Here is a 24,954-nt window from a genome sequence, read left to right as displayed (position 1 = left end):
CTGTGTGTGTTTCCTTCGGCTGCTCCGCTTTTCTCCCTCACGCCAAAGATGTATGGGTTAGGTGGATTGGCTGTGCTAAATTGACTGTTAGTGTCCTGGGATGTGCAGGTCCGAGGGAAAGGGTTCCTTTGTATGAAAGGATGTTGCTTCCAGCAAGTGTAAATAAGCCATTTGAAATTTGGCAGATGGAATATAATGCAGGAAAATATGAAGTTATGCACTTCGGTAGGAAGAGGAAAGGAGCTATGTTATTTAAATGGAGAAAGACTGCAGAAAGCTGCGACTCAAGAGGGATCTGGAGGTCCTTGCGCATAAATCATTAACAGCCAGGTTGCAAGTTCAGTGGATAATAGGGAAGGCCAATGGAATGTTGGCCTTCATTTCAAAAGGAGTGGAGTGTAAAAATAGGGAAGTCTTGCAAAAACTATACAAGATTAAAGAGAGGGAAAACATTAGCAGGGTCAGCAGAAAAGGGCAAGGAGGGGGATCAATAGTTAGTACAGACATGGCCAAATGGCCACCTCTGTTGTACTGTGCTCTGATCAGCATCACCTGTGATGTGATGATTCTGGGCCTGTGTGTGTTTGAAAGAGATGTTCAAAAGCACGAGGGGTCTGGACAGAGCAGACAGGGAGAAACTATTCCCGCTCGTGAAAGGATTGGGAATGAGAGGGCACAGATTTAGAGTAATTAGCTAAAGGAGCAAAAACAACACGGGAAAAACACAATGTTCACACAGCAAGTGGTTCGAATCTGGAAGTGCTGTCTGAGGGAGGGGGGTGTGCGTTCAATCGAGGAATTCAAGAGAGAATTGGGCTGTGATCTAAGGAGGAAAGAAAGTGCAGGGCTATGGGGAGAAAGCAGGAGAATGGCATTAAGAGAATTGCTCATTGGGAGAGCCTGTGCTGACATGAGCTGAATGGCCACCTTCTGCACTTTAATAATTTGGTGACTGAAGAATAAATATTGGTTGGGGAACTGGGGAGAACTTCTTTTCTCTTCTTTGAAATAGTGCCATGGAATTTTGTCCTTCCACCCAAGGGGGAAATGAGACTCCATTCAATAACAGTACCTCTGACAGTACAACTCTCCCACAGTGCTGCATTGGAGCATCATCCTGGAATTTTGCACTCAAGCCCTGAAAACAGGACTTGAACTCAGAACCTTGTGACTCACGGACGAGAGTGCAACCATCTGAGACAGAGAAGAAGGAAAGACTGTTTCTCCTTAAATAAACCCACTTGCTAACTTTTACTGATGCACCACAGAAAGCATTCTTTTTGGTTGGATCACAGCTTGGTATGCTCAAGACTGCAAGGAACTACAAAGGGGTGTGAATGTAGCCCAATCCATCACGCAATCCAGCCTGCCATCCACTGACTCCGTCTACACTTCCCGCCGCCTCGGAAAAGCAGTCAGCATAATTACACACCCAGGGCATTTTCTCTTTCACCTTTTCCCATTGGGAAAAAGATACAAAAGTCTGAGGTCACGTACCAACCGACTCAAGAACAGCTTCTTCCCTGCTGCTGTCAGCCTTTTGAATGGGCCTAACTTGCATTAAGTTGCTCTTTCTCTGCACCCTACCTATGACTGAAACAATACCTTCTGCATTCTCTTGTTTCCTTCTCTATGAATGGTATGCTTTGTCTGTGTAGCATGCAAGAAACAATACTTATCACCATACGTTCATACATGTGACAATAATAAATCAAATCAAATGAAAACTACCCCAAGACTCAGCAATAGCAAGTAGCCGGGATAAAGTAAGCAGTGAATCTCAGCCCTCACCTAGTGCAGGGACCAGTGCGGACTGTGTATGTCCAAACCGGGTGGTCATTTGGTTGGTCAACACGACCTGAAAGAAGAGAGGCTCACTGTTAATGCTGATCCAGAACATCCAGAAAGTAGCAGTGTTTGTATCAGAGACAAACAACAGCCTTTAAAACCACTTTTGCCACTGGCATTAACAGGTCATTGGAACCCAATCATTAAATTACTGGTTATTCCATCAGACTAATGCCAAAGTCAACATTTTCACGTCAAAACACATCACTCACTGCGGAGAAGAGGAATGCAGAGTCCAGTTCCCAGGCTGAATGGGGCGGGGGGGGGGGGGGTTTGGAAACAGGGGCCAGCTTTTTATTTTTAAAGTTTATTTGTCAGTGCCACAGGTGAGCTTACATTAACACTGCAATGAAGTTGCTGTGAAAATCCCCTAGTCACCATTCTCTGGCACCTGTTCAGGTACACGGAGGAAGAATTTAGCATGGCTAATGCAACTAACCAGCACATCTTTCAGAGTGTGGGAGGAAACCGGAGCACCCGGAGGAAACGCACGCAGACATGGGGAGAATGTGCAGACTCAATACAGACAGTGACCTAAGCCAGGAATTGAACCTGGGTCCCTGGCACTATGAGGTTTACGTGATCATTCCCAGTCTGTGACGGCGGGAGGGTTAGAACAAAGAACAGCACAGCACAGCAAACAGGCCCTTCAGCCCGACAAGCCCGCACCGCCCATTTTAACACTCGAGGCTGGTTTGTACTTACCGCCACGCTGTGCTGGTTGGCCAAGCTGATGAGTTGCTGGGCCAGTCCGTTCAGCAGCCGTGTCCGCAGTGACAGGTCCTCCAGGCTGTGGCGGAATGGGAAGGCAATGCTGTCAATCACCACAATCCTCACCTGGGGAAAATAAAACACACAGGGAATGGACATCAGGTCAACAACAGCCAGGAAAAGAACAGTTTCCAATACCAACCCCCCCTCGAACACACTGAATCTGGGCTACAGCACCATAGGAGACAATCACCCTCCAGTGCTGTCTAAACCTCTCCAAGGCCTCCAATTTTTATTCATTTGTGGGACATGGGCATCGCCGGCCGGCCAGCATTTATTGCCCATCCCTAGTTGCCCGAGGAGAGCAGTTGAAAGCCAACCACATTGCTGTGGATCTGGAGTCACATGTAGGCCACACCGCTTGAGTACAGCACATTTCCTTCCCTAAAGGACATAGTGAACCAGATGGGTTGATTCACTTTGGTAAGAATAACAGGAGTACAGAATATAGGGCTAATGGAAGGACTCTTAGTAGTGTGGACGAGCAGAGGGATCTCAGGGTACATGTGCATAGCTCCCTGAAAGTTGGCACCCAGGTTGATAAGGTTGTTAAGAAGGTGTACGGTGTGTTAGCTTTTATGGGTATAGGGATTGAATTTCGGAGCCGTGAGGTCATGTTACAACTGTACAAAACTCTGGTGCGGCCGCACTTGGAGTACTGCGTACAGTTCTGGTCACCGCATTATGAGAAAGAAGTGGAGGCATTGGAAAGGGTGCAGAGGAGGTTTACCAGGATGTTGCCTGGTATGGTGGGAAGGTCTTATGAGGAAAGGCTGAGGGACTTGCGGTTATTTTCATTGGAGAGAAGAAGGTTACGAGGTGACCTGACTGAGGCATACAAGATGATCAAAGGATTGGATAGGGTGGACAGTGAGAGCCTTTTACCTCAGATGGTGATGGCTAACACAAGGGGACATAGCTTTAAATTAAGGGGTGGTAATTATAGGACAGATGTCAGAGGTAGGTTCTTTACTCAGAGGGTGGCAAGGTCGTGGAATGCCCTGCCTGCAGCAGTTGTGGAATCGCCAACTTTAAGGGCGTTCAAATGGTCAGTGGATAGGCATATGGATAACATTGGAATAGTTTAGGTTAGAGGGTCATTAGATTGGCCCTCGATGTTGCGCCAGCCAGTGGAACCAAAGGGCCTGTACTGCGCTGTAATGTTCTAACAATTGTTTCAGTAGATTCTTAATTCCAGATATTTTTTATTGAAATCGAATTCCATCATCTGCCGTGGTGGGATTCAAATCCAGGTCTCCAGAACATTAGCTGAGTTTCTGGATTAATAGTCTAGCAATAATACCACTAGGCCATCACCTCACCACAATTTCCCTGGGTCACTTCACTGTGGATCACCAACACTCTGCAGGATCACCACCCTGGAGGTCCCAGGAGTTGAAGAGTAACCTCCTGGACTCTCTCAATAGCAACCTCAGAGACACAATGATTATGGATCAACAAATCATTTCTGTGTCAGGATAATGTGTGACTTTCAGAGAATCCCTTCAGAAGGAGGCCATTCAGCCCATCAATTCTGCACCAACTCTCTGACAGAGTATTTTACCCAGGTCCTATTTCCCCAACTTATACCCATAACTATCCCTAACCCACCTAACCAGCACATCTTTGGAGTGTGGGAAGAGACCAGAGCACCCAGAGGAAACCCACATGGACATGGGGAGAATGTGCAAACAGCACCCAGATACCCAAGGCCGGAATTGAACCCAAGTCTTTGATGCTGTGAGGCTGGAGATAATATACATCTCTAACGCTCACTCCACTCACATTGTCTGTGCCACCATAGACCTGGAAGGGAATTTGCATTTTCCTCCAATTTGGGCCCTGTCATTCCTTCGCTCCCAAGACTGTGCGAAGTCTGGCGACTGTGCCTTCAACAGCCTGGGCCCCATATTCTGGAATTCCTTGCCTACGTTCCTCCAGCTTTGTCTCCTCCAGCCTTGACTGATAGCCAAGTTCCGCACACGTGAGGACGGCCTCAACCGGGATCTTGGGTTCACGTCAATGTTGTAGTAGAGAATTTCTTGTTTTCCGAGCTATGATATTAAAACTTAACAAAGTTTGCTTTGAAAGAAAACAACTAGCCTTTATTATCACAAAACTGCATGTAGTATATGGCAGAATCTTGGAAACAGAGAGCAGTCCCTACAAACTGCTGATTCTATCCCAAGACTGCGCCAACTACAAGGATCAGTTCAATAGTTACACCTTTTTCTTATCAGCTTACATGGCCTCAGAAGTTCAATTACTAATACAAGCAGTAGTACATCATTAATTGTATTATGATCCGGTGACCTCCAAGACCCCTCTGTCTCATCAATAATATCATTATCTTTTCCTTTGAAGGTACAGAAAGGTTCTGCGATCTCCAACCATATCTTGTTTTCTGATGTAATAGAAGGTTCTGTGACTGACCTTATCCTATTTTGCATATGTAGTCCCAGGGTATGTGGAGTCAACCGTATCAAGACAGACTGAGGTCAGGCATTTGGCCTTCTCTGGTGTTAGTCATGTCTTAGGCTATGTGAAGTCAGTTTTCCTCTGTACCAAATACTTGACCAATTTTCCCATCATGCAACTGTTTCATTCATACACTGTCACAGTCATACTATCTGTAACCCCCACAACTTGCCTGGACTTGCAAAATCTCACTAACTGTCCTGGCTGGAGACAATACACATCTCTAACACTCTCTCCACTCACATTGTCTGTACCTTTAAGACTTGATTACATGTAAAGACTTGCATTCCAATCATTATTTTGTAAATTGAGTTTGCGCCTTTATATGGTCTGTTTGTGAGCTTACCCGATGAAGGAGCAGTGCTCTGAAAGCTGGTGGCTTGTGCTACCAAATAAACCTGTTAGACTTTAACCTGGTGTTGTGAGACTTCTTACTGTGTTCCTCCTTCAAGATCCATCTCTGAGCAAGCTTTTGGTCATCTGTCCTCAATATCACTTTATCTGGCTGGGTATCAAACTCTGATAACACTTCTGTGAAGCTCCTTTTCCTGATGTTGAAGGTGCTACATAAATGCAATTTTCTTACTACTTAGAAAGGCGAAGGCAGGCATTTTTAACAGGCAACTCAAACATGAGATCATCACAACAGCACCAATTCCAACCCTATTCAACATGCACAGATATGAACATACAACTCAGGAACAGGAGTGGACTATATGACTGCTAGCCTGCTCTGCCATTTATCATAAACAACTATAGGATGCCTACAGTGCAGAAGAGGCCACTTGGCCCATCAAGTCTGCACCAAATCTGTCAGAGCACCTTATCCAGGCCCTCTCCCCTGCCCTTTCTCTGCGACCCCACACATTTACCATGACCAATCCATCTAACCTACTCATCTTGTGACGCTAAGGGGCAATTTAGCACAGCCAATCAATCTGCCCCGCAGATCTTTGGAGTATGGGAGGAAGCCCACACAGACATGGGGTGAAGGAGCAGACTCCACACAGACAGCGACCCAAGCCGGGAATTGAACCTGGGTCCTTGGCGCTGTGGGCCAGCAGTGCTGACCACTGTGCCACCTGGTGGATCCAATTGTGGCTTTATTGCTACTTTCCTGTTTACCATCACCCCCCCCATACCCTGTCAATCACAAATCTATGTATATTCAGGCTAACTGAATATTAACTGTGGGCAGCTAATGGACAAAACAGGGGATCTACTTGAGCCATTATGACTAAACTCAGCTTGAAGCTGTGGTTATTGGTTGTGCAGGTGTAAGCTTGTAATATGTAACGCTGTCAATAAATATGGAAGTGTGCAAAGATTGGCTCCTGATCTATCCTTCACCAGCTGTCTGTCTGGAAATGACAGCAATCCACTCACAGAATTACAGAGATGTTACAGCACAGAAGGAGGCCATTTGACTCATTGTGTCTGTACCAGCTGTCTGAAGAGTAATTCACCTCGTGCCATTCTCCTGCCCTCTCCCTGTAACCCCGCACATTCTCCCTCTTCAGATCCCAATTTTTTCCCCCTCCCAAATGCCTGGATTGAACCAGCCTCTGCCACACTCTTAGACAGTGCGCTCCAGACCTCAAGTCACTCGCTGCGTAAAAAGTATGTATTTTTTAAAATGATTAATTTGTGAGACATGGCCATTGCTGGCTGGGCCAGCATTTACTGTCCACCCCTTGTTGTCCTTGAGCTGAGCGTTTCGCTCGACTATTTCAGAGGGCAGTTGAGTCAACCACATTGCTGTGGCTCTGGAGTCACAAGTAGGCCAGGTCAGGTAAGGACGGCAGATTTCCTTCCCTAAAGTGAATCAGAAGGTGATAATGTGACTAATTGGAAGATGAGGTGCTGCTCCGGTCCAGTTTGCGTTGGGGCATCGTTGGAGCATCACAGCAGGCCAGGGACGGACATGTGAGCAAAGTGCTGAGTTAAGACGGAAAGTAACGGCAAGGTTGGGGTCAGAGCGAAAGTTTTCCGCAAAGTGGTCGCCCAGTCTGCATTTAGTCTCCCCGATGTATGGGAGGTGGTGGCATTGGGAGCAGTGAACACAACAGGCCAAAACTGGAGGAGGTGCAAGTGAATATACAAGATGTAATCCAACACATTTCTCCCTCTCTTTAGCTCTGAAAGGTTCCTACAGTCTTGGGATATTAACTCTGTTTCTGTCTCCACAGATGCTGCTGGGTTTTCTAGCATCTTCTGTTTTTATTTATTATTATTGAAATGCTCACTGCTGTGATAACTCAGATCAGCGTTGCTCTAACTTTATTTGGCAAACAGTGATGTAATTTTTAATCAGAAAAGCTCTCAGTATTATTCATCTCCAGCTCTCCAACTCAAACTAATCTTGGCTGCAGTTCATTGCTCCATCTAGTGGGCTTCCTGAGAAATTCAGAGTATTGTGCATAGTTTTGACCACAGAATCCCAACAGTGCAGAAGGAGGCCATTCAGCCCATCAAGTCTGCACCAACCACAATCCCACTCAGGCCCTATTCCTGTAACCCCACATATTTACCCTGTTAATCCCCTGACTCTGGGGTAGAATTTAGCATGGACAATCAACCTAACCCACAAATCTTTGGATTGTGGGAGGAAACCAGAGCACCCAGAGGAAACCCATGCAGACGTGGGAGAACGTGCAAACTCCAGAGAGTGACCCAAGGCTGGAATCGAACCCTGGCTCTCTGGCGCTGTGAGGCAGCAGTGCATTGGGAGTAGTGAATACAACAGACCTTCAACAGGTCATCTTACTTAAGGAAGGAGATAAATGTTTACGTTTATTTATTAGTCACAAGTAGATTCACCTTAACACCATACAGACAGTGACCCAAGCTGAGAATCGAACCCGGGTCCCTGACGCTGGGGGGCAGCAGTGCTAACCACTGTGCCACCAATGCTTGCTTTGGAGGCAGTCTAGAGAGGGTTCTTGGGCCGATTCCTGGGATGAAGGGGCTATTCTCATGAAGGGAGCAGGTTGGGTCTGTGCTCAATGGAGTTTAGAAGCAGGGAAGGATGATCTTATTGAAACATAAGATTCAGAGGATCCTGACAGGGTGGATACTGAGAGAATGCTCCTCGTGAGAACCAGGGGGCAGAGTTTCAGAATAAGAGAACAGGGGAGGAGGAGAAGGAATTTATTTGCCAGAGAATTGTTAGTCTGTGTGCTTCTCTCCCGCAGGAAGCAGTGTGGCTGGGACATTGGACATACTCGAGGCTGATTTCAGTTGATAAGGAGGATATACAAGCTGAACAGGCAAAAGGCTGAAATCCCAGTTAAAGCTACAATCACACACACACACACACACTCCTACAGTGCAGAAGAGGCCCTTCAGCCCATCTAGTCTGCACCAATGCATGGAAGACCCTGACCTGTCCACCCAATCCTACTTGCCAGCACTTAGTCCATAGCCTTGAATGTTGTGATCCACTAACTTTTCATCCAGGTACTTTTTAAAAGGATGTGAGGCATTCCGCCTCCACCACCTTCCCAGGCAGCGCATTCCAGACCACCACCCCCCTCTGGGTAGGAAGGTTTTTCCTCAAATCCCACCTAAACCTCCCACCCCTCACTTGTGTCCCCTCGTAACTGACCCTTCAACTAAAGGAAACAGCTGCTCCTTATCCACTCTGTCCACGCCGCTCAATCAGTTCGCCACCTCAGGCTTCTCTGCTCCAGAGAAAACAACCCAAGCCTACCCAACCTCTTCATAATCTAAATGTTCCATCCCAGGCAACATCCTGGTGAATCTCCTCTGCACCCCCTCCAATCAGACCAGCCATGAACTCACTGAATGGTGGAGCAGGCCTGAAGATTAGGACCCGTGCTCCTAACTCTTATATTCTTAATCCCCTGCTCCACCTGGAGCTGCCCAAAGCCTGATATCCGCTCACCTTTTCCTCATTTAGACCCCGACAGATCTTTCCAGCGCTTCCTATGGATTTCCCTTTAGGGGTCTTGTTTTTAATTGATACCATTGCATATTGGGATCCCTAAGTAGCAGGACACTATGGGTTGTTGGTGAAAGATTTGGGAATCTTTCAAAACATTAAAAACCAGTAAATGGGTGGGAAGGGGTTACTGAAAGATCAGCCTTGATTTGCAATGGGCCGAATTATAAAAGGGAGGGTCTGAGTCCATCTGGAGCGCTGAAACATCGGACGATTTATGACACAGGAGGTGACCATTCAGCCTCTCCTGCCCCCTGCTGGTTGGAAAGGAGTTATCCAGTCTTGTTCCACCTCTCAGTACTGGGTCCACAGCACCTCCTCCTCCAGATACCACGCTCTTAGAGCTGTGGTGGGCAATCTGTGGCCTGGAGGGGAAGGGGGGGTCACGCGTGGCCACACTCCACTGATTTCCATCCGTGTCGTTTTTTTCTTTCCCCCCTACCAGTCTGAATGAAGTGATTAGAACGTAAAGCAAGGGTGAGTGAAGTGAGCTGTGTGCTGATTGTTGTGCTCACAACATTGACTGTGAGAGCTGTGCACGACGGCATAATGGTTAGCACGGCTGTCTCACAGCACTGGAGACCTGGGTTCGATTCCCAGCTTGGATCACTGTCTGTGTGGAACCTGCACGTTCTCCCCGTATCCGCAGGGGTTTCCTCCGGGTGCCTCAGTTTCCTCCCACAATCCAAAAGATGTGGCAACTAGGGGAATTTCACTGTAACTTCATTGCAGTGTTAATGTAAGCCTTACTTGTGACTAATAAATAACCTTTACTCTGCGTCCAAAACATATATATTTATTTTGTTTTTATCATTTGAAGTTGACGATTCTATAACCTGAAGGTTTAAGCATTTTCTTTATAAGTTATGAAATATTTGGCATGTATTAAATGTATTTAATCTTATTCACGGGCTCATAGTTAATGAACAAGCCCAGTTTCAATCTTGCTGCCCACTGAGATGAAGGAGGGCCTCTCATACAGGCCAATCACCAGTCTAGGTTGCCCATCACTACCTTACAGGGTGTTGGTGACCGTGGACTTCCATTGGATTGGTCCATGATCATGTTTGGTGAGATGCTGCTGTGGGTTTTCTGTTGCCTTCCGCTGTACAGCTGACCAGAAAACTCCTACTCGTACTGTCAGGTGTATTGGGAGGATTTACAGGCTGAGAATCCAGCCGTTTGGCCACATTATGAACGCACCTTCCGCGCTCATCACGTTCCAGAGCAGGACTTAATCCCAAAGCTTCTGGCCCAGAGGTTGGCAGGTTACCCACTGCACCATCAGACCTCCCTGTTACAGCACCATGATGTATATTGAAGACAACTCTGTTCAGCTTTGGGGACCATTCTGGTGAATCTTTTGAGTTCTCTAAAGCATCCACATCCTTCCCGTGGAATGGATAATGTACTATGATTAAGGCTGAACCCAGTGTATTACACACAGGGTTATCATAACGGGTGCTGCAGGGAGTGAAATACAAATCCAACTTCTATTGAAAAGCTGGGCCAGCTGAAAAATAATTTCTTCTACATTTTCCTGAACTGTGTTTAAATTGGCCAATAATTGGCTTGCATAGAAGCCCCAAGGATGCTGTGTTCTATAGTGTACTCCCCGCTTAAGGGCTCACAACTTTCATTATTCCCTTAAAGGATGTCCTTTCCTTGGAGATTGAACGTTCTCCTAGCCTGCGATCTCCACCACCCTAGCCGATACACAAGGACAATTAATCAAATCAAAATTCCACCAGTTCCCCTCCAAATCATGCACCATCCTGACTGATGTCACCATCCCATCACTGCCGCTGGATCAAAATCTTGGAATCATTCTTCTAACTGCAGTGTGGGTGTACCTACACCACATGGGTTGCAGTGACTCGAGTTAATGGTTCACCGCCACCTTTGAGGGCCACCAGCCCAGTCTGAACTGAACAGAGGCGGAAAGGGTCAAAGCACAGGCCCGGGCCAAGACATACCTTACGATGTTCTGCTAGGAAGTCAGCCAGCAAGTGGGCCTGGGCCAGCAGCTCCACGTAGTCATGGCAACGGAAGTAGTAGATACGAGAAAGGATGCTAGAGACGGAGAAGGCCAGCGCTGCCTCAAGCTGAACTGCAAGAGAGATGGACAACCTTCAATGAGAGAGAGAGAGCGCGCAAGTGGGGGGGGGGGGGGGGGGGGGGTGGGCGGGCACGAGAGAGAGAGAGAGAGAGAGAGAGAGAGAGAGAGAGAGAGAGAGACGCAGGGGCAGAGACAAAGACAAAAGAGAGCAGGCATCAGAGAGAATTAGAAAATCACACACAGGAACAGGGAGAGGCCATTCAGTCCGACATTACCCCTCAATCTCCTAGCATGGATCTGACGGTGCTATTCCCTTGCTTATTTAAACTTTTCGAAACAAACTTATTAAATGAAAATAAAAAAGGAAAATTCACAAGCAAATGTCCAGCTTTGCTCAGAATGCCGAGTTATGTTGCATTTTGCTTCCAGGGTCTGTGCGTCACAACAGCATTTTAAACATTTATGCAGAATTCTTCACTTTCTATCTGGACTCCTCACACCAGAGCCATCGATTTTCCAATCAGCTCTGCCAATTGTCTTAATCATCTCAGTTCGATCACCCCTTAACCTTCAGTACTCATGGGAAAAGTCAGATTTCTTCAAATTAACAACTAAATGGCTGAGGAATTGCTGCTTGTGGCACCTGCTGTTTGTTAAGTCCCAAAACAGTCAGCAAGAAATGCAGATGTTGTCCTTGTCAATTAATCATTTTGAACCCAATATTATTCTTGCAATTGCCCCGTTACACCCCCTGCGGGGAGCGGGATGCACAGCGGGATAATTCAAATAAAGCTGCATCCCTGGCATGGAGCACCAGGTGAAGGGAGCTCCAGTCAGAATCTCCCATCCTGTGAACATCCCACTTATAGTCCCACAGGACAAGACTCCTCACCTGGAGAGTCGCGGTGGCAGTGGTGAGCACGGCCACCTCAGCACCAGGGACCCGCGCTGGTTAGGCACATTGGCCATGCTAAATTCTGCCTCAGTGTACCCGAACAGAGTACACTGACCAGGGAATTTTCACAGAAACTTCATGGCAGTGTTAATGTAAGCCTACTTGTGACTAATAAATAAACTGAATCATCAGCGCCCTCCTGGATCTCCTCGCTATACAAATGCAAGATTTTTTTCTGCCCCATTTCATAGATTCATGCAGCACAGAGGGAGGCCATTCAGCCCATTGTTGCCCATGTCAAATCTTTAAAAGAGCTACCTGATGAGTCTATTTAATGTTTTAAGTTTCCTTTGTGACTGATTTTTGGTTCGAGCTGTTCTCTCTTCTTTTGGGGAGCTGCCCCTTTTAATTTGTCCTTATGTTAATTTGAGTTAGTGTATTAAGTTGGTACCTTAAAAGACCTACCCAATTAATCATGTTACCTAAAGCATGGACAGTGACCAAATGTCCTTGGCTGTAAGACTGTATGAATCATTTTTCTTCTTTCTCCTCCCCTGCTGATGAAATGTCAGGCACCCACGCAGTGTACTCAAGAGGGTACGAATTCAGAACATAGGAAAGAGGGGCAGGAATCCAGCATTTGATGTCTCGAGTCTGTTCAGTTATTCAATTCTATCATGGTTAATCTTCTGATTCAACTACAGTTTTGCACATGCTCCCCATATCCCTTGGTTTCCTGAACGACTAAATATCTATTTATCGCAGTCTTAAATGTATTTCACAATGGAGCATCCACAATCCTCTGGGGTAGAAAATTCCAATGATTCCCAACTCTGAGTGAAGAAACTTCTCCTCATCCCAGTCTGAAATGATCTGCCCGTTATCCTGAGACTGCCCCACCTGTGTTTTACATTTCCCGGCCAGGGGAAGCAATCTCTACCCTCTCAAGCTCTTCAGAATCTACGAGTGGAACAGTGTCTCACAGCGCCAGGGTCCCTGGTTCAATTCCAGCCTCGGGTGACTGTGTGGAATCTGCACATTCTGCCCGTGTCTGCGTGGGTTTCCTCCAGGTGCTCCAGTTTCTTCCCACACTCCAAAGATGTGCAAGATGTCTAGATCACCAAAAACCTGTCCTGCACTCCCCCATGCCGACAGTATAGTTAAGAAAGCCCCACCAACGTCTCTACTTTCTCAGAAGACTAAGGAAATTTGGCATGTCAGCTATGACTCTCATGTACTTTTACAGATGCACCATAGAAAGCATTCTTTCTGGTTGTATCACAGCTTGGTATGGCTCCTGCTCCGCCCAAGACTGCAAGAAACTACAAAGGGCATGAATGTAGCCAAATCCATCAGACAAATCAGCCTCCCATCCATCGACACTACCTACACTTCCCGCTGCCTCGGAAAAGCAGCCAGCATAATTAAGGACCCCACGCAAACCAGGCATTCTGTCTTCCACTTTCTTCCATCAGGAAAAAAATACAAAAATCTGAGGTCAAGTACAAACCGACTCAAGAACAGTGTCTTCCCTGCTGCCAGACTTTTCAAAAGAACCTACCTTTCTCTGCACGCAAGCTATGATTGGACATTCTACAACCTCTCTTTTCTCTATGATTGGTACGCTTTGTCTGTATGGTGTTCCAGAAGCAATACTTCTCATAGAATCCTACAGTGCAAAAGGAGGCCATTCAGCCCATTGGGTCTGCACTGACCACAATCCCACCCAGGCCCTATCCCCATAATCCCATGCATTCACTCTGTCTAGTCCCCTCATACCAAGGGACAATTTAGCACGGTCAATCCAACTAACCCACATATCTTTGGACTGTGGGAGGAAAATGGAGCACTCAGAGGAAACCCATGCAGACATGGGGAGAACGTGAAAATTCCGCACAGACAGTGATCCAAGCCGGGAGTCAAACTCTGGACCCTGGTGCTGTGAGGCAGCAGTGCTAACCACTGTGCCACCATATCAATAACAAATCAAATCAAAAAAGGTTGGGTGGATTGGTCATGTTAAGTGTACAGGGGTGCGGGGATGGGCGGGCCTGGGTAAGATGTTAATTTGTATAGTTAGTGCAGAGTCGATGGGCCAAATGGCCTCCTTCTGCACTGTAGGGATTCTATGGTTGTTCAGTGTTAGCTCTCTAAACAAACAGTCTTTGATAATAGAAAATATCTTGGTGTCGTTGCCAAACCTCACCCGTTCTGCTTCTTAAACTGTCAATGTATTTCCCCTCCGCTACTCTCACTTCTCCCAGATGTTTTCACTTCTCTCTCTGAAGAAGTATGCGCTCAGAGATTTGATGTTGTCCCTTGGTAATGATCATCTGCTAAAGTTTTTCCCGTGCGTCTGCTTTCCGCAAAACCTCCTCATTAGTCATGTGTGTTGTCCAACTAAAATCAAGCCCCTCCCCACCACCCATTGCCTTTTATTTACCTTTTGGTGCCTTGCTCATAATTACCTTCGTCTTAACTGTGATACAGCTGTGACTTCCCCTCGTTTTGCATGATAATAGGAGCTGCATTTATATAGCATCTTTCACAACCCCAGAACATCCCAAGGAAGTAGGTCACATCCAATAAAGTATATTTCTTTAAACAGCGCGTCCACTTTATGCGTAGCGAGATCCAAATAAATACCAGATGGTGCGTTTTTGACCATGTTGCTATAAGATACCTATCGGTCCAGATCTTCACGCCTTTGCCTTGTATTATCATTTAGGATCTTTGACAGAGGATGGAGGAATGGGTCTCAGTTGACCATCTCAATTTAAAGACAGTGCAGCACTCCCTCAATACTGCAAAGGGAGCATCAGGCTAAATTTCACATCTCTATGATGGGAGACTTGAACCTATCAAAGATTATAGAATCCTTACAGTGCAGAAGGAGGCCATTCAGCCCATCGAGCCTACACCAACAACAATCCCATCCCGGCTCTATCCCTGTAACCTCACGTATTTACCCTGCAATTTAGCATGGCCAGTTAACCTACCCTTCACGTCTTTGGAGTGTCGGAGGAAAACTGGAGCACCCAGAGGACACAGACACGGAAAGAATGTGCAAACTCCATGCAGACAGTGACCCAAGGCCAGAATTGAACCCAGGTCCCTGTGAGGCAGCAGTGCTAGCCATTGTGTCGTTTTCTTGACTCAGAGGCGACAGTCATAGCCGTCAGTCTCAGGGGAAAGTCCAGCTCAGTCCTCACCAAGGCTGACAGAATCCCACTACATAGAGAGACACCATAGTTAAGAAAACCCACCAACGCCTCTACTTTCTCAGAAAACTAAGGAAATTTAGCATGTTAGCTATGCTTGCACCAACTTTTATAGATGCATCATAGAAAGCATTCTTTTTGGTTGTATCATAACTTGGTACGGCTCCTGCTCTGCCCAAGACTGCAAGGAACTACAAAAGTTGTGAATGTAGCCCAATCCATCACGCAAACCAGCCTCCCATTCATTGACTCTGTCCACACTTCCTGCTGCCTCAGCGAAGCAGAGAGCATGATTAAGGACCCCATGCACCCTGGATATTCTCCCTTCCGCCTCTTTCCGTTGGGAAAAAGATACAAAAGTCTGAGGTCACATACCAACCAACTCAAGAACAGCTTCGTCCCTGCTGCCGTCAGACTTTTGAATGGACCTATCCTGAACTAAGTCGCTCTTTCTATAGCTATGGCTGTAACACTACATTCTGCACTCTCTCCTTTCCTTTTCTACGAATGGTAGATTTAGTTAGTATAGCACGCAAGAAACAGTACTTTTCACTGTATGTTAATACATGTGACAATAATAAATCAAGTCAAAGAGAGCACCTCAGGCCCAACTCTTGATTTGCCTAATGAATAGTTGCAGCCTGCTGACCCGGCCTACCTTCATCCTGGCTGGCCTCAGCGATTAGGTGACAATGGTGCACGGCAGCATGAGCAACGTCCACGACTCGGTCCACGATAAAACTGCCCTCAGTGTCGATGTACACAGACTCACCGTCAAGGCCACCAAAGCACTCCGGGATTTGTGTGTCCACAACCAGCTGGATACTGGGCAACATGGAAAAATAAAACCAGGGCCTCGATTGATTGAGCAACTGTAAATACAGCGTTATGATCTCTGTAGAGATTGATAATGTTTTTAAAAAATTCAAACTCTAGCTAATAGCTGAATAAATGACATCAAAAATTTTGAAAAAATCTTTACTGTAACAAATGACTAATAAGCATGATTAACCAAACATCATTTTCTTTTTGCTGGCAACCTATACTGAATCAAGATTTTAAAAAAATTGTAACAAATAACTAAAAAGCACTATTAACAAAACTGCTTTTTTTTGCTGGCAATTTATACTTTAAATCAAAACTTTAAAAAAACTTTTGCTATAACAAAATGATTAAAAAACACCATTTTCTTCTTGTTGGCAACTTGTATTTTAATCCACAGAAATAAATGTTTCTTTATACTGATTCCACATCACGTGCCTCATGGAACTTGTAGTAAACATTTCACAGTTTCTCTCAGTTTCCGATGGATTGCTTGTTTTTTTACTTTCCCAGCCAGATCACTTCCAATCCCAGAACTGACTTCCACTCAGTTTTACACTGCAGATTCCTCTGCTGAGGAGCAGTGGAGGATCTTTAAGGAGATCTTTCTTGGTGCTCAGCAGAAATTTATTCCGATGGTTAAAAAGGACAGTAGGAGGAGAGGTAATAAGCCGTGGATAATGAAGGAGGTGAAGGAAAGTGTTAAATTAAAAGCGGAGGAATTTAGAGTAGCTAAGAGCAGTGGGCGAGAAGAGGATTGGGAAAGGTTTAAATGTCAACAAAGATTGACAAAAAAGTTGATAAAGGAGGGTAGAAGAAGCTATGAAGCTGGGCTAGCGCTTAATATAAAAAAGGATAGCAAGAGTTTTTATAAATATATAAAAAGGAAGAGGCTGGCTAGGGTGAACGTTGGTCCCTTAGAGGATGAGAAAGGGGACCTAGTGGTAGGGGATGGGGATATGGCTAAGGTCTTGAATAACTTTTTTGTTTCTGTCTTCACGGAGGAGGACGTGAATAATTTGCCGGGTGTTAGCGATGGAAAGGTGGTAGGACTGGAGGGTCTTAATGACATTACTGTTACTAGAGAGGTGGTGCTCGACAGACTGGAGGGGCTGATTGTGGACAAGTCCCCAGGACCGGATGGAATGCATCCGAGGGTTCTGAAAGAAATGGCGGAGGTGATAGTGGATGCCTTGGTGGTTATTTTCCAGACGTCGCTGGATTCCGGGGAAGTGCCGGAAGATTGGAAAACGGCTAATGTTACGCCGTTGTTTAAGAAGGGTGCCAGGCAAAAGGCGGGGAATTATAGGCCGGTTAGTTTAACGTCTGTGGTAGGTAAAATGTTAGAATCAGTCATTAAGGAGGAAATTGCGAGGCATCTTGAAGGGAATTGCTTGATAGGGCGGACGCAACACGGTTTCATTAAAGGGAAGTCGTGTCTGACAAATTTACTGGAGTTCTATGAGGATGTGTCTAGGGCGGTGGATAGAGGAGAGCCGGTGGATGTGGTCTTTCTGGATTTTCAGAAGGCGTTTGATAAGGTACCTCACAAGAGGTTACTGCAGAAGGTCAGAGGACATGGAGTTGGGGGTAGGGTGTTAGCGTGGATAGAGGATTGGTTGTCAAATAGGAGGCAGAGAGTGGGGGTCAATGGGTGCTATTCGGATTGGCGGTTGGTGACTAGTGGGGTGCCCCAGGGGTCGGTGCTGGGGCCTCAGCTATTTACCATTTATATAGATGATCTGGAGGAGGGAACCGAGTGTAGGGTGTCGAAATTTGCTGATGACACCAAGATTGGGGGAAAGGCAAATTGTGCGGAGGGTGTGGAAAGTCTGCAGAAGGATCTAGATAGGCTGGGCGAATGGGCCAGGAAATGGCAAATGGAATTTAATGTTGGCAAGTGTGAGGTGGTCCACTTTGGTAGGAAGAATGGTAGGAAGGACTATTACTTACGGGGCGAAAAACTGCAGCAGGCGACGGTGCAGAGGGACCTCGGGGTCCTTGTGCATGAGTCGCAAAAACCCAGCCTGCAGGTGCAGCAGGTGGTCGGGAAGGCGAATGGGATGCTGGCCTTCATAGCGAGGGCGATTGAATATAAAAGTAGGGAGGTCTTGCTGCAGCTGTATAGGGCATTGGTGAGGCCGCAGCTGGAGTACTGTGTGCAGTTTTGGGCGCCGCACCTGCGCAAGGATATTTTGGCCTTGGAGGGAGTGCAGAGGAGGTTTACTAGGCTGATTCCGGAGTTGAGCTATGAGGAGAGGCTGAATAAACTAGGCTTGTACTCGTTAGAGTTTAGAAGAATGAGGGGAGATCTCATTGAGACGTATAAGATGATGAATGGGATGGATAGGATAGAGGTGGAGAGACTCTTCCCGCTCAAAAAAGACAGTAGGACTAGGGGGCACAGCCTCAAGATAAAGGGGGGGCGGTTTAGAACGGAGTTGAGGAGGAACTTCTTCACTCAAAGGGTGGTGAATCTCTGGAATTCTCTGCCCGTTGAAGTGGTGGAGGCTGCCTCGCTAAATATTTTTAAGACGCGGGTTGATGGGTTTTTGATAAGAGAGGGGATTAAGGGTTATGGGGAGAGGGCGGGAAAGTGGAACTGAGCCACGACAGATCAGCCATGATCTTATTGAATGGCGGGGCAGGCTCGAAGGGCCAGATGGCCTACTCCTGCTCCTATTTCTTATGTTCTTATGTTCTCCTAGCTTCAACCGAGGTGAATCTTCCAGCCTCCCTTAAATTCTCACAAACTTGGTCTTTAATCTGTGTGACCTCTTGCCCACATTCTGCATGTTTAACAATAGAATCAGCATTTTCTAAGAGTTCAGGATTGCCTGAATTTGTCCCCTGCTTTCTACCTCCCAGACTGGTGGTGTAGATCGCAGAAGAGAAAAAAATTGCCAACTGTAATATTCATAGATTTATAAGAAAGCCTGTAACCTGATCTCACTTTTTAAATTTATTAAGTGGGCCTTCTGAGTCTCAGGTCTGGGACGTGGCCGCATTACTAGAATGGGGCTAACAAGTGGAGAGTGGGTCTTACCTTAGCTGGGTTTTCCCAACACCTGGAGCACCGCAGATTTCCACAATTTTGCCGATGGGCACCCCTCCTCCAAGGATTTCGTCCAGAGCGGAGCAGAAGGTGATAACAGAGCCTTGAGCGTGCTCCTGCTCCAGCAGTTCCAGGGCTGTGTACTTCCGAACAGGCGACAACCCCGCACTCTGTTGGGATTCCCCTCCGGAGGCCTCCCTCCGCACAATCTGTAGGACTTCCAATGCCTCCTCATTGGAGATGCCCAGCTCTAAATAGGGATGTAAAAGGATACACATTCAAACCATTAAAACAGGATTGATGTGAGGAAATGTCTTTCCCCATGTGAGGGGTGACTCTCATTGTGGAACAGGCTATAGAAGGCAACAATCCCGCAATCATACAATGCTGCATTCAGAGACGTTAAAACATTTCTGACGGATAAAGCAGATGGATAGATATCTTGCAATTTCAAGCGTTGATGCAGATTATTGCACATTTTCAGCTAGCACCAACATCGATTGCCCCAGAGACAATATCCTAACTTCCTTTTAAGGAAAATCTACCTGATGTTAAGAAAATTATTTATTAGTGCCGTAAGTAGGCTTACATTAACACTGCAATGAAGTTACTGTGAAAATCCCCTAGTCGCCACACTCTGGTGCCTGTTCAGATACACTGAGGGAGAATTTAGCATGGCCAATCCACCTAACCAGCACGTCTTCCGGATTGTGGGAGGAAACCGGACCAACCAGAGGAAACCCATGCAGGCACAGGGAGAATGTGCAAACCCAGCACAGACAGGGACCCAAAGCCTGAATTGTAGTTTCAAGTTTATTTGTTAGTATCACATTAGGCTTACATTCACACTGCGATGAAGTTATTGTGAAAATCGCTGAGTCGCCACACTCCAGTGTCTGTTCAGGTACACTGAAGGAGAATTTAGCACCTAACCAGCACGTCTTTCAGACTGTGGGAGGAAACCCATGTAGACCCAGGGAGAATGCGCAGACTCCGCACAGAGAGAGATTCAAGCTGGGAATTGAACCCGGGTCTCCAGCGCTGTGAAGCAGTAGTGCTAACTGATTTGATCAAAGCGTGGAAGATAAATCTATTCCTCTTTCCCTTTCCATCACTGTAGCTCCTCAGCCACTGGCCACCCTCCTGGGCCTGACCCAATGGATTCCTCATTCGTCATTGTGAATTCATCAGGCTCTGCGACCTGGGAAGGCATCACAAACTCACAAGCTCATCTTCACCCAACCTGCCAACAATCTACAGTCGGGGAGGGGGGGATGGTTTGGACTTACCTAAGTCCAAAGAGCTCAGCTGTGTGTCCACTGTAGGAAGATAATAGCCAATTATCCCGACTAAAACAACAACCTGTCTTTCTATAATAGAAGCAAAATACTGCAGGTGCTGGAATCTCAAACAAAAATAGAGAATGCTGGAAAATCTCAGCATCTGTAGGGAGGGTATTTTCCAGGCAAGCCAAGTAAACAAACTCAAATTACATTCAGACAAAGAAAAAGGGGGCGACTCTCCAAAAGGAGGGGGAATGGCCTGAACAGAAACAAAAAGTACAAAGGAAACTTAAGACAGGTCAAATCAAAATGTGATTGTCGGGGTCTATAAGGCACCTCAGCCCCTGCGGTGCCCAACGGACACGGAAGGCCTTGACTGTGCCCGTGGACACGGCGTGCTCCCTCTCCAGGGACACCTGGCCGCGAACGTAGGCGCAGTAGCGGGGCAGACAGTCGGGACAGACGGCCCCCCCGATCGCCCGCTGCCTGGACCTGCTGATGGCGCGTCTCGCCAGGCCCAGGTTCACGAGGAGATCGGCATCCTGACCCTCCCCTCTCCGCACTGGGTGTCCGTAGATAGAAACAATTAACATTTCAAGTTGTTTGATTATTTGTCAGAATGAAAAGAGAAAATGTAATGGATATTATACTGTATATGAGGGTAAATACACTATATGAGAGGGTAAAGACACTGGGTATTATACTGTATAAAAGCGTAAATGATCAGATATTATACTGTGTATGAAAGGTTAAATGTATTAGATATTATACTGTACAAGAGAAGATAAATGCACTGAATATTATTTTGTATGAGAGGGTAAACATATTGGATATTATGCTGTACAAGAGACAGTAAATACATTGGATGTTATACTGTATAAGAGAAGAGGTGGTGCGCGACAGACTGGAGGGGCTGATTGTGGACAAGTCCCCAGGACCGGATGGAATGCATCCGAGGGTTCTGAAAGAAATGGCGGAGGTTATAGCGGATGCCTTGGTGGTTATTTTCCAGACGTCGCTGGATTCCGGGGAAGTGCCGGAAGATTGGAAAACGGCTAATGTTACGCCGTTGTTTAAGAAGGGTGCCAGGCAAAAGGCGGGGAATTATAGGCCGGTTAGTTTAACGTCTGTGGTAGGTAAAATGTTAGAATCAGTCATTAAGGAGGAAATTGCGAGGCATCTTGAAGGGAATTGCTTGATAGGGCAGATGCAACACGGTTTCATTAAAGGGAAGTCGTGTCTGACAAATTTACTGGAGTTCTATGAGGATGTGTCTAGGGCGGTGGATAGAGGAGAGCCGGTGGATGTGGTCTTTCTGGATTTTCAGAAGGCGTTTGATAAGGTACCTCACAAGAGGTTACTGCAGAAGGTCAGAGGACATGGAGTTGGGGGTAGGGTGTTAGCGTGGATAGAGGATTGGTTGTCAAATAGGAGGCAGAGAGTGGGGGTCAATGGGTGCTATTCGGATTGGCGGTTGGTGACTAGTGGGGTGCCCCAGGGGTCGGTGCTGGGGCCTCAGCTATTTACCATTTATATAGATGATCTGGAGGAGGGAACCGAGTGCAGGGTGTCGAAATTTGCTGATGACACCAAGATTGGGGGAAAGGCAAATTGTGTGGAGGGTGTGGAGAGTCTGCAGAAGGATCTAGATAGGCTGGGCGAATGGGCCAGGAAATGGCAAATGGAATTTAATGTTGGCAAGTGTGAGGTGGTCCACTTTGGTAGGAATAATGGTAGGAAGGACTATTACTTACGTGGCGAAAAACTGCAGCAGGCGACGGTGCAGAGGGACCTCGGGGTCCTTGTGCATGAGTCGCAAAAACCCAGCCTGCAGGTGCAGCAGGTGGTCAGGAAGGCGAATGGGATGCTGGCCTTCATAGCGAGGGGGATTGAATATAAAAGTAGGGAGGTCTTGCTGCAGCTGTATAGGGCATTGGTGAGGCCGCAGCTGGAGTACTGTGTGCAGTTTTGGGCGCCGCACCTGCGCAAGGATATTTTGGCCTTGGAGGGAGTGCAGAGGAGGTTTACTAGGCTGATACCGGAGTTGAGGGGGTTGAGCTATGAGGAGAGGCTGAATAAACTAGGCTTGTACTCGTTAGAGTTTAGAAGAATGAGGGGAGATCTCATTGAGACGTATAAGATGATGAATGGGATGGATAGGATAGAGGTGGAGAGACTCTTCCCGCTCAAAAAAGACAGTAGGACTAGGGGGCACAGCCTCAAGATAAAGGGGGGGCGGTTTAGAACGGAGTTGAGGAGGAACTTCTTCACTCAAAGGGTGGTGAATCTCTGGAATTCTCTGCCCGTTGAAGTGGTGGAGGCTGCCTCGCTAAATATTTTTAAGACGCGGGTTGATGGGTTTTTGATAAGAGAGGGGATTAAGGGTTATGGGGAGAGGGCGGGAAAGTGGAACTGAGCCACGACAGATCAGCCATGATCTTATTGAATGGCGGGGCAGGCTCGAAGGGCCAGATGGCCTACTCCTGCTCCTATTTCTTATGTTCTTATGTTCTAAAATGTATTGGATATTACACTGTATAAAACAGGTGGAAGAGTGATTTTTGAGAACTGGGAGGGATTACAATGAAGATGCAGCAAGCTTAAAAACAAGAGACATGTTGTCCAGATGGGGAGGTGAGAGCCACTGCATTGAGGCACAAAGTGTATGGAATATTAAAAAAAAGGAATTGAGATAGAGGAGAAAGGTCAATTTCTAAAGTTGTTGAATTCTCCTGCTGCCTCGGCAAAGCATCCAGCATAATTAAGGATCCCATGTACTCCGGACACACTCTCTTCCACCTGTTTCGGTCAGGAAAACGATACAAAAGTTTCAGGTCACATACCAACTGACTCAAGGATAGCTTCTTCCCTGCTGCTGTCAGACTTTTGACTGAACCTGCCTTGCATTAAGTTGATCTTTCTCTGCACCCTAGCTATGACTGTAACACTACATTCTGCACTCTCTCACCTCCTTCTCTATGAACAGTATGTTTTGTCTGCATAGCGCACAAGAAGCAATACTTTTCACTCTATGTGTGACTTGTGATAATAATAAATCAAAGCTGAGTCCTGAATGCTGTAGATCGGAAGACGAGATGCTGTTTCTCCAGCTTCTGTTGGGTTTCACTAGAACATTGCAACAGGCCAAAGATGAACAAGTGGGTCTGAAAGCAATATGCATAATTGCAATAACAAACAACAGGAAGTTGGAGTCGTGCTTGTGGACCGAGTGATGATATTCCACACAGCTGTCATCCAGTCTGCGTTCAGTCTCCCCTTTGTAGAGGAGACCGCACTTGTAATTCTATAATGCCTTTAACAAAGGTGTTTCACAGGAGCGTTCTCATCCCAGGCCACATAAGGAGACATTAGGCCAGGTCACCAAATGCCTTGGGCAGCAAAGTAGGTAGAGAATTGGAGCAGTGTGGGGACAGTATTCCAGCAGTGCCCCATTGTGAGAGAGTTAGTTACAGTAGCAGCACCCCCTTGTCAGAGTGTTACAGTAGCAGCACCCCCTTGTCAGAGTGTTACAGTAGCAGCACCCCCTTGTCAGAGTGTTACAGTAGCAGCACCCCCTTGTCAGAGTGTTACAGTAGCAGCACCCCCTTGTCAGAGTGTTACAGTAGCAGCACCCCCTTGTCAGAGTGTTACAGTAGCAGCACCCCCTTGTCAGAGTGTTACAGTAGCAGCACCCTATTAGAGAACTGGGGCAGCACAGTGGCTCACCCTGTTGCCTCACAGTGCCAGGGACCTGGGTTCAAATCCCAGCTTGGGTCACTGTGCAGAATCTGCACATTCCCCACATGTCTCTGTGGTTTTCATCCAGGTGCTCCATTTGCTTCCACAATCCAAAGATGTGCAGGTTAGGTGGATTGGCTGCGCTAGATTGCCCCTTAAGTGTCAGGGGGACTATCTAGGGCAAACACATGGGGATAGGGCCTGGGTGGGACTGTGGTTGGTGCAGGCTCGATGGGCCGTATGGCCTCCTTCTGTACCGTAGGATTCTATGATCTATGGCGGTAGTGCCCTCTTTTGTCCGTGAGTTACGGTAGAGCCCTATATGGGGCATTGCGGCGGCTCCCGCTTTAGGGGCTTTACGGCTCCCTCCCCCCTCTCTCTCTTTACCTTTGCTGAGTTGAGTCGCTTTCAGGCCGCTCACATCCCCGGCGCTCTGGAAACCGCAGCCCAGCAGCTTGATCCTGATCCCGGGGGGCAGCGGGAAGCTGCCCAGGTCCCGCTGCATCTCCCCCGCCCGCGGGCCCTCAGCGGCCGGAGAGCCCGGGCCTCACGGCCAAACACCCTGACCGCAGGCCCCCGGAACCCCCCTCACTATCCTCCCTCACCCCTCACTATCCTCCCTCACCCCTCACTATCCTCCCTCATCCCTTACCCCTTACCCCTCCCTCAGGCAGAGATAAGCCGCACTCTGCGCCTCACTCCGCGCTCACACCCAAACTCCCGCCAGTTCTCCGCCGCCTGCAGCGCTCTTAAAGGCGCAGCACAGCAGCCACTTAAAGGGGCAGCACACAACCTAGGGGACAATTTTTTTTACTCCATT

At 47.1% G+C, this 24,954-nt stretch overlaps 1 protein-coding gene across 1 annotated transcript in view; it reads right to left on the bottom strand.

Annotated features, from left to right (window-relative positions):
• Positions 1–24,691, bottom strand: part of rad51c (RAD51 paralog C) — a 30,010-nt gene extending 5,319 nt beyond the window's left edge. Inside the window, exons 1-6 of the mRNA XM_080210810.1 lie at positions 24,522–24,691; positions 19,105–19,363; positions 15,895–16,061; positions 11,038–11,171; positions 2,554–2,685; positions 1,792–1,858 (exon numbers count right to left, since the gene is read on the bottom strand). Of these exons, the coding sequence (XP_080066936.1) occupies positions 1,792–1,858; positions 2,554–2,685; positions 11,038–11,171; positions 15,895–16,061; positions 19,105–19,363; positions 24,522–24,639 (877 nt within the window). The 5' untranslated portion in view covers positions 24,640–24,691. The remainder of the gene's footprint in view (positions 1–1,791; positions 1,859–2,553; positions 2,686–11,037; positions 11,172–15,894; positions 16,062–19,104; positions 19,364–24,521) is intronic.
• Between the last annotated feature and the right edge of the window lie 263 nt (positions 24,692–24,954).

The sequence above is a fragment of the Carcharhinus amblyrhynchos genome, chromosome 23 (assembly GCF_965287045.1).
Source record: "Carcharhinus amblyrhynchos chromosome 23, sCarAmb.v2.hapA, whole genome shotgun sequence".
Classification (NCBI taxonomy): Eukaryota; Metazoa; Chordata; class Chondrichthyes; order Carcharhiniformes; family Carcharhinidae; genus Carcharhinus; species Carcharhinus amblyrhynchos.
This window is presented reverse-complemented; position numbering and strand designations above follow the sequence as displayed.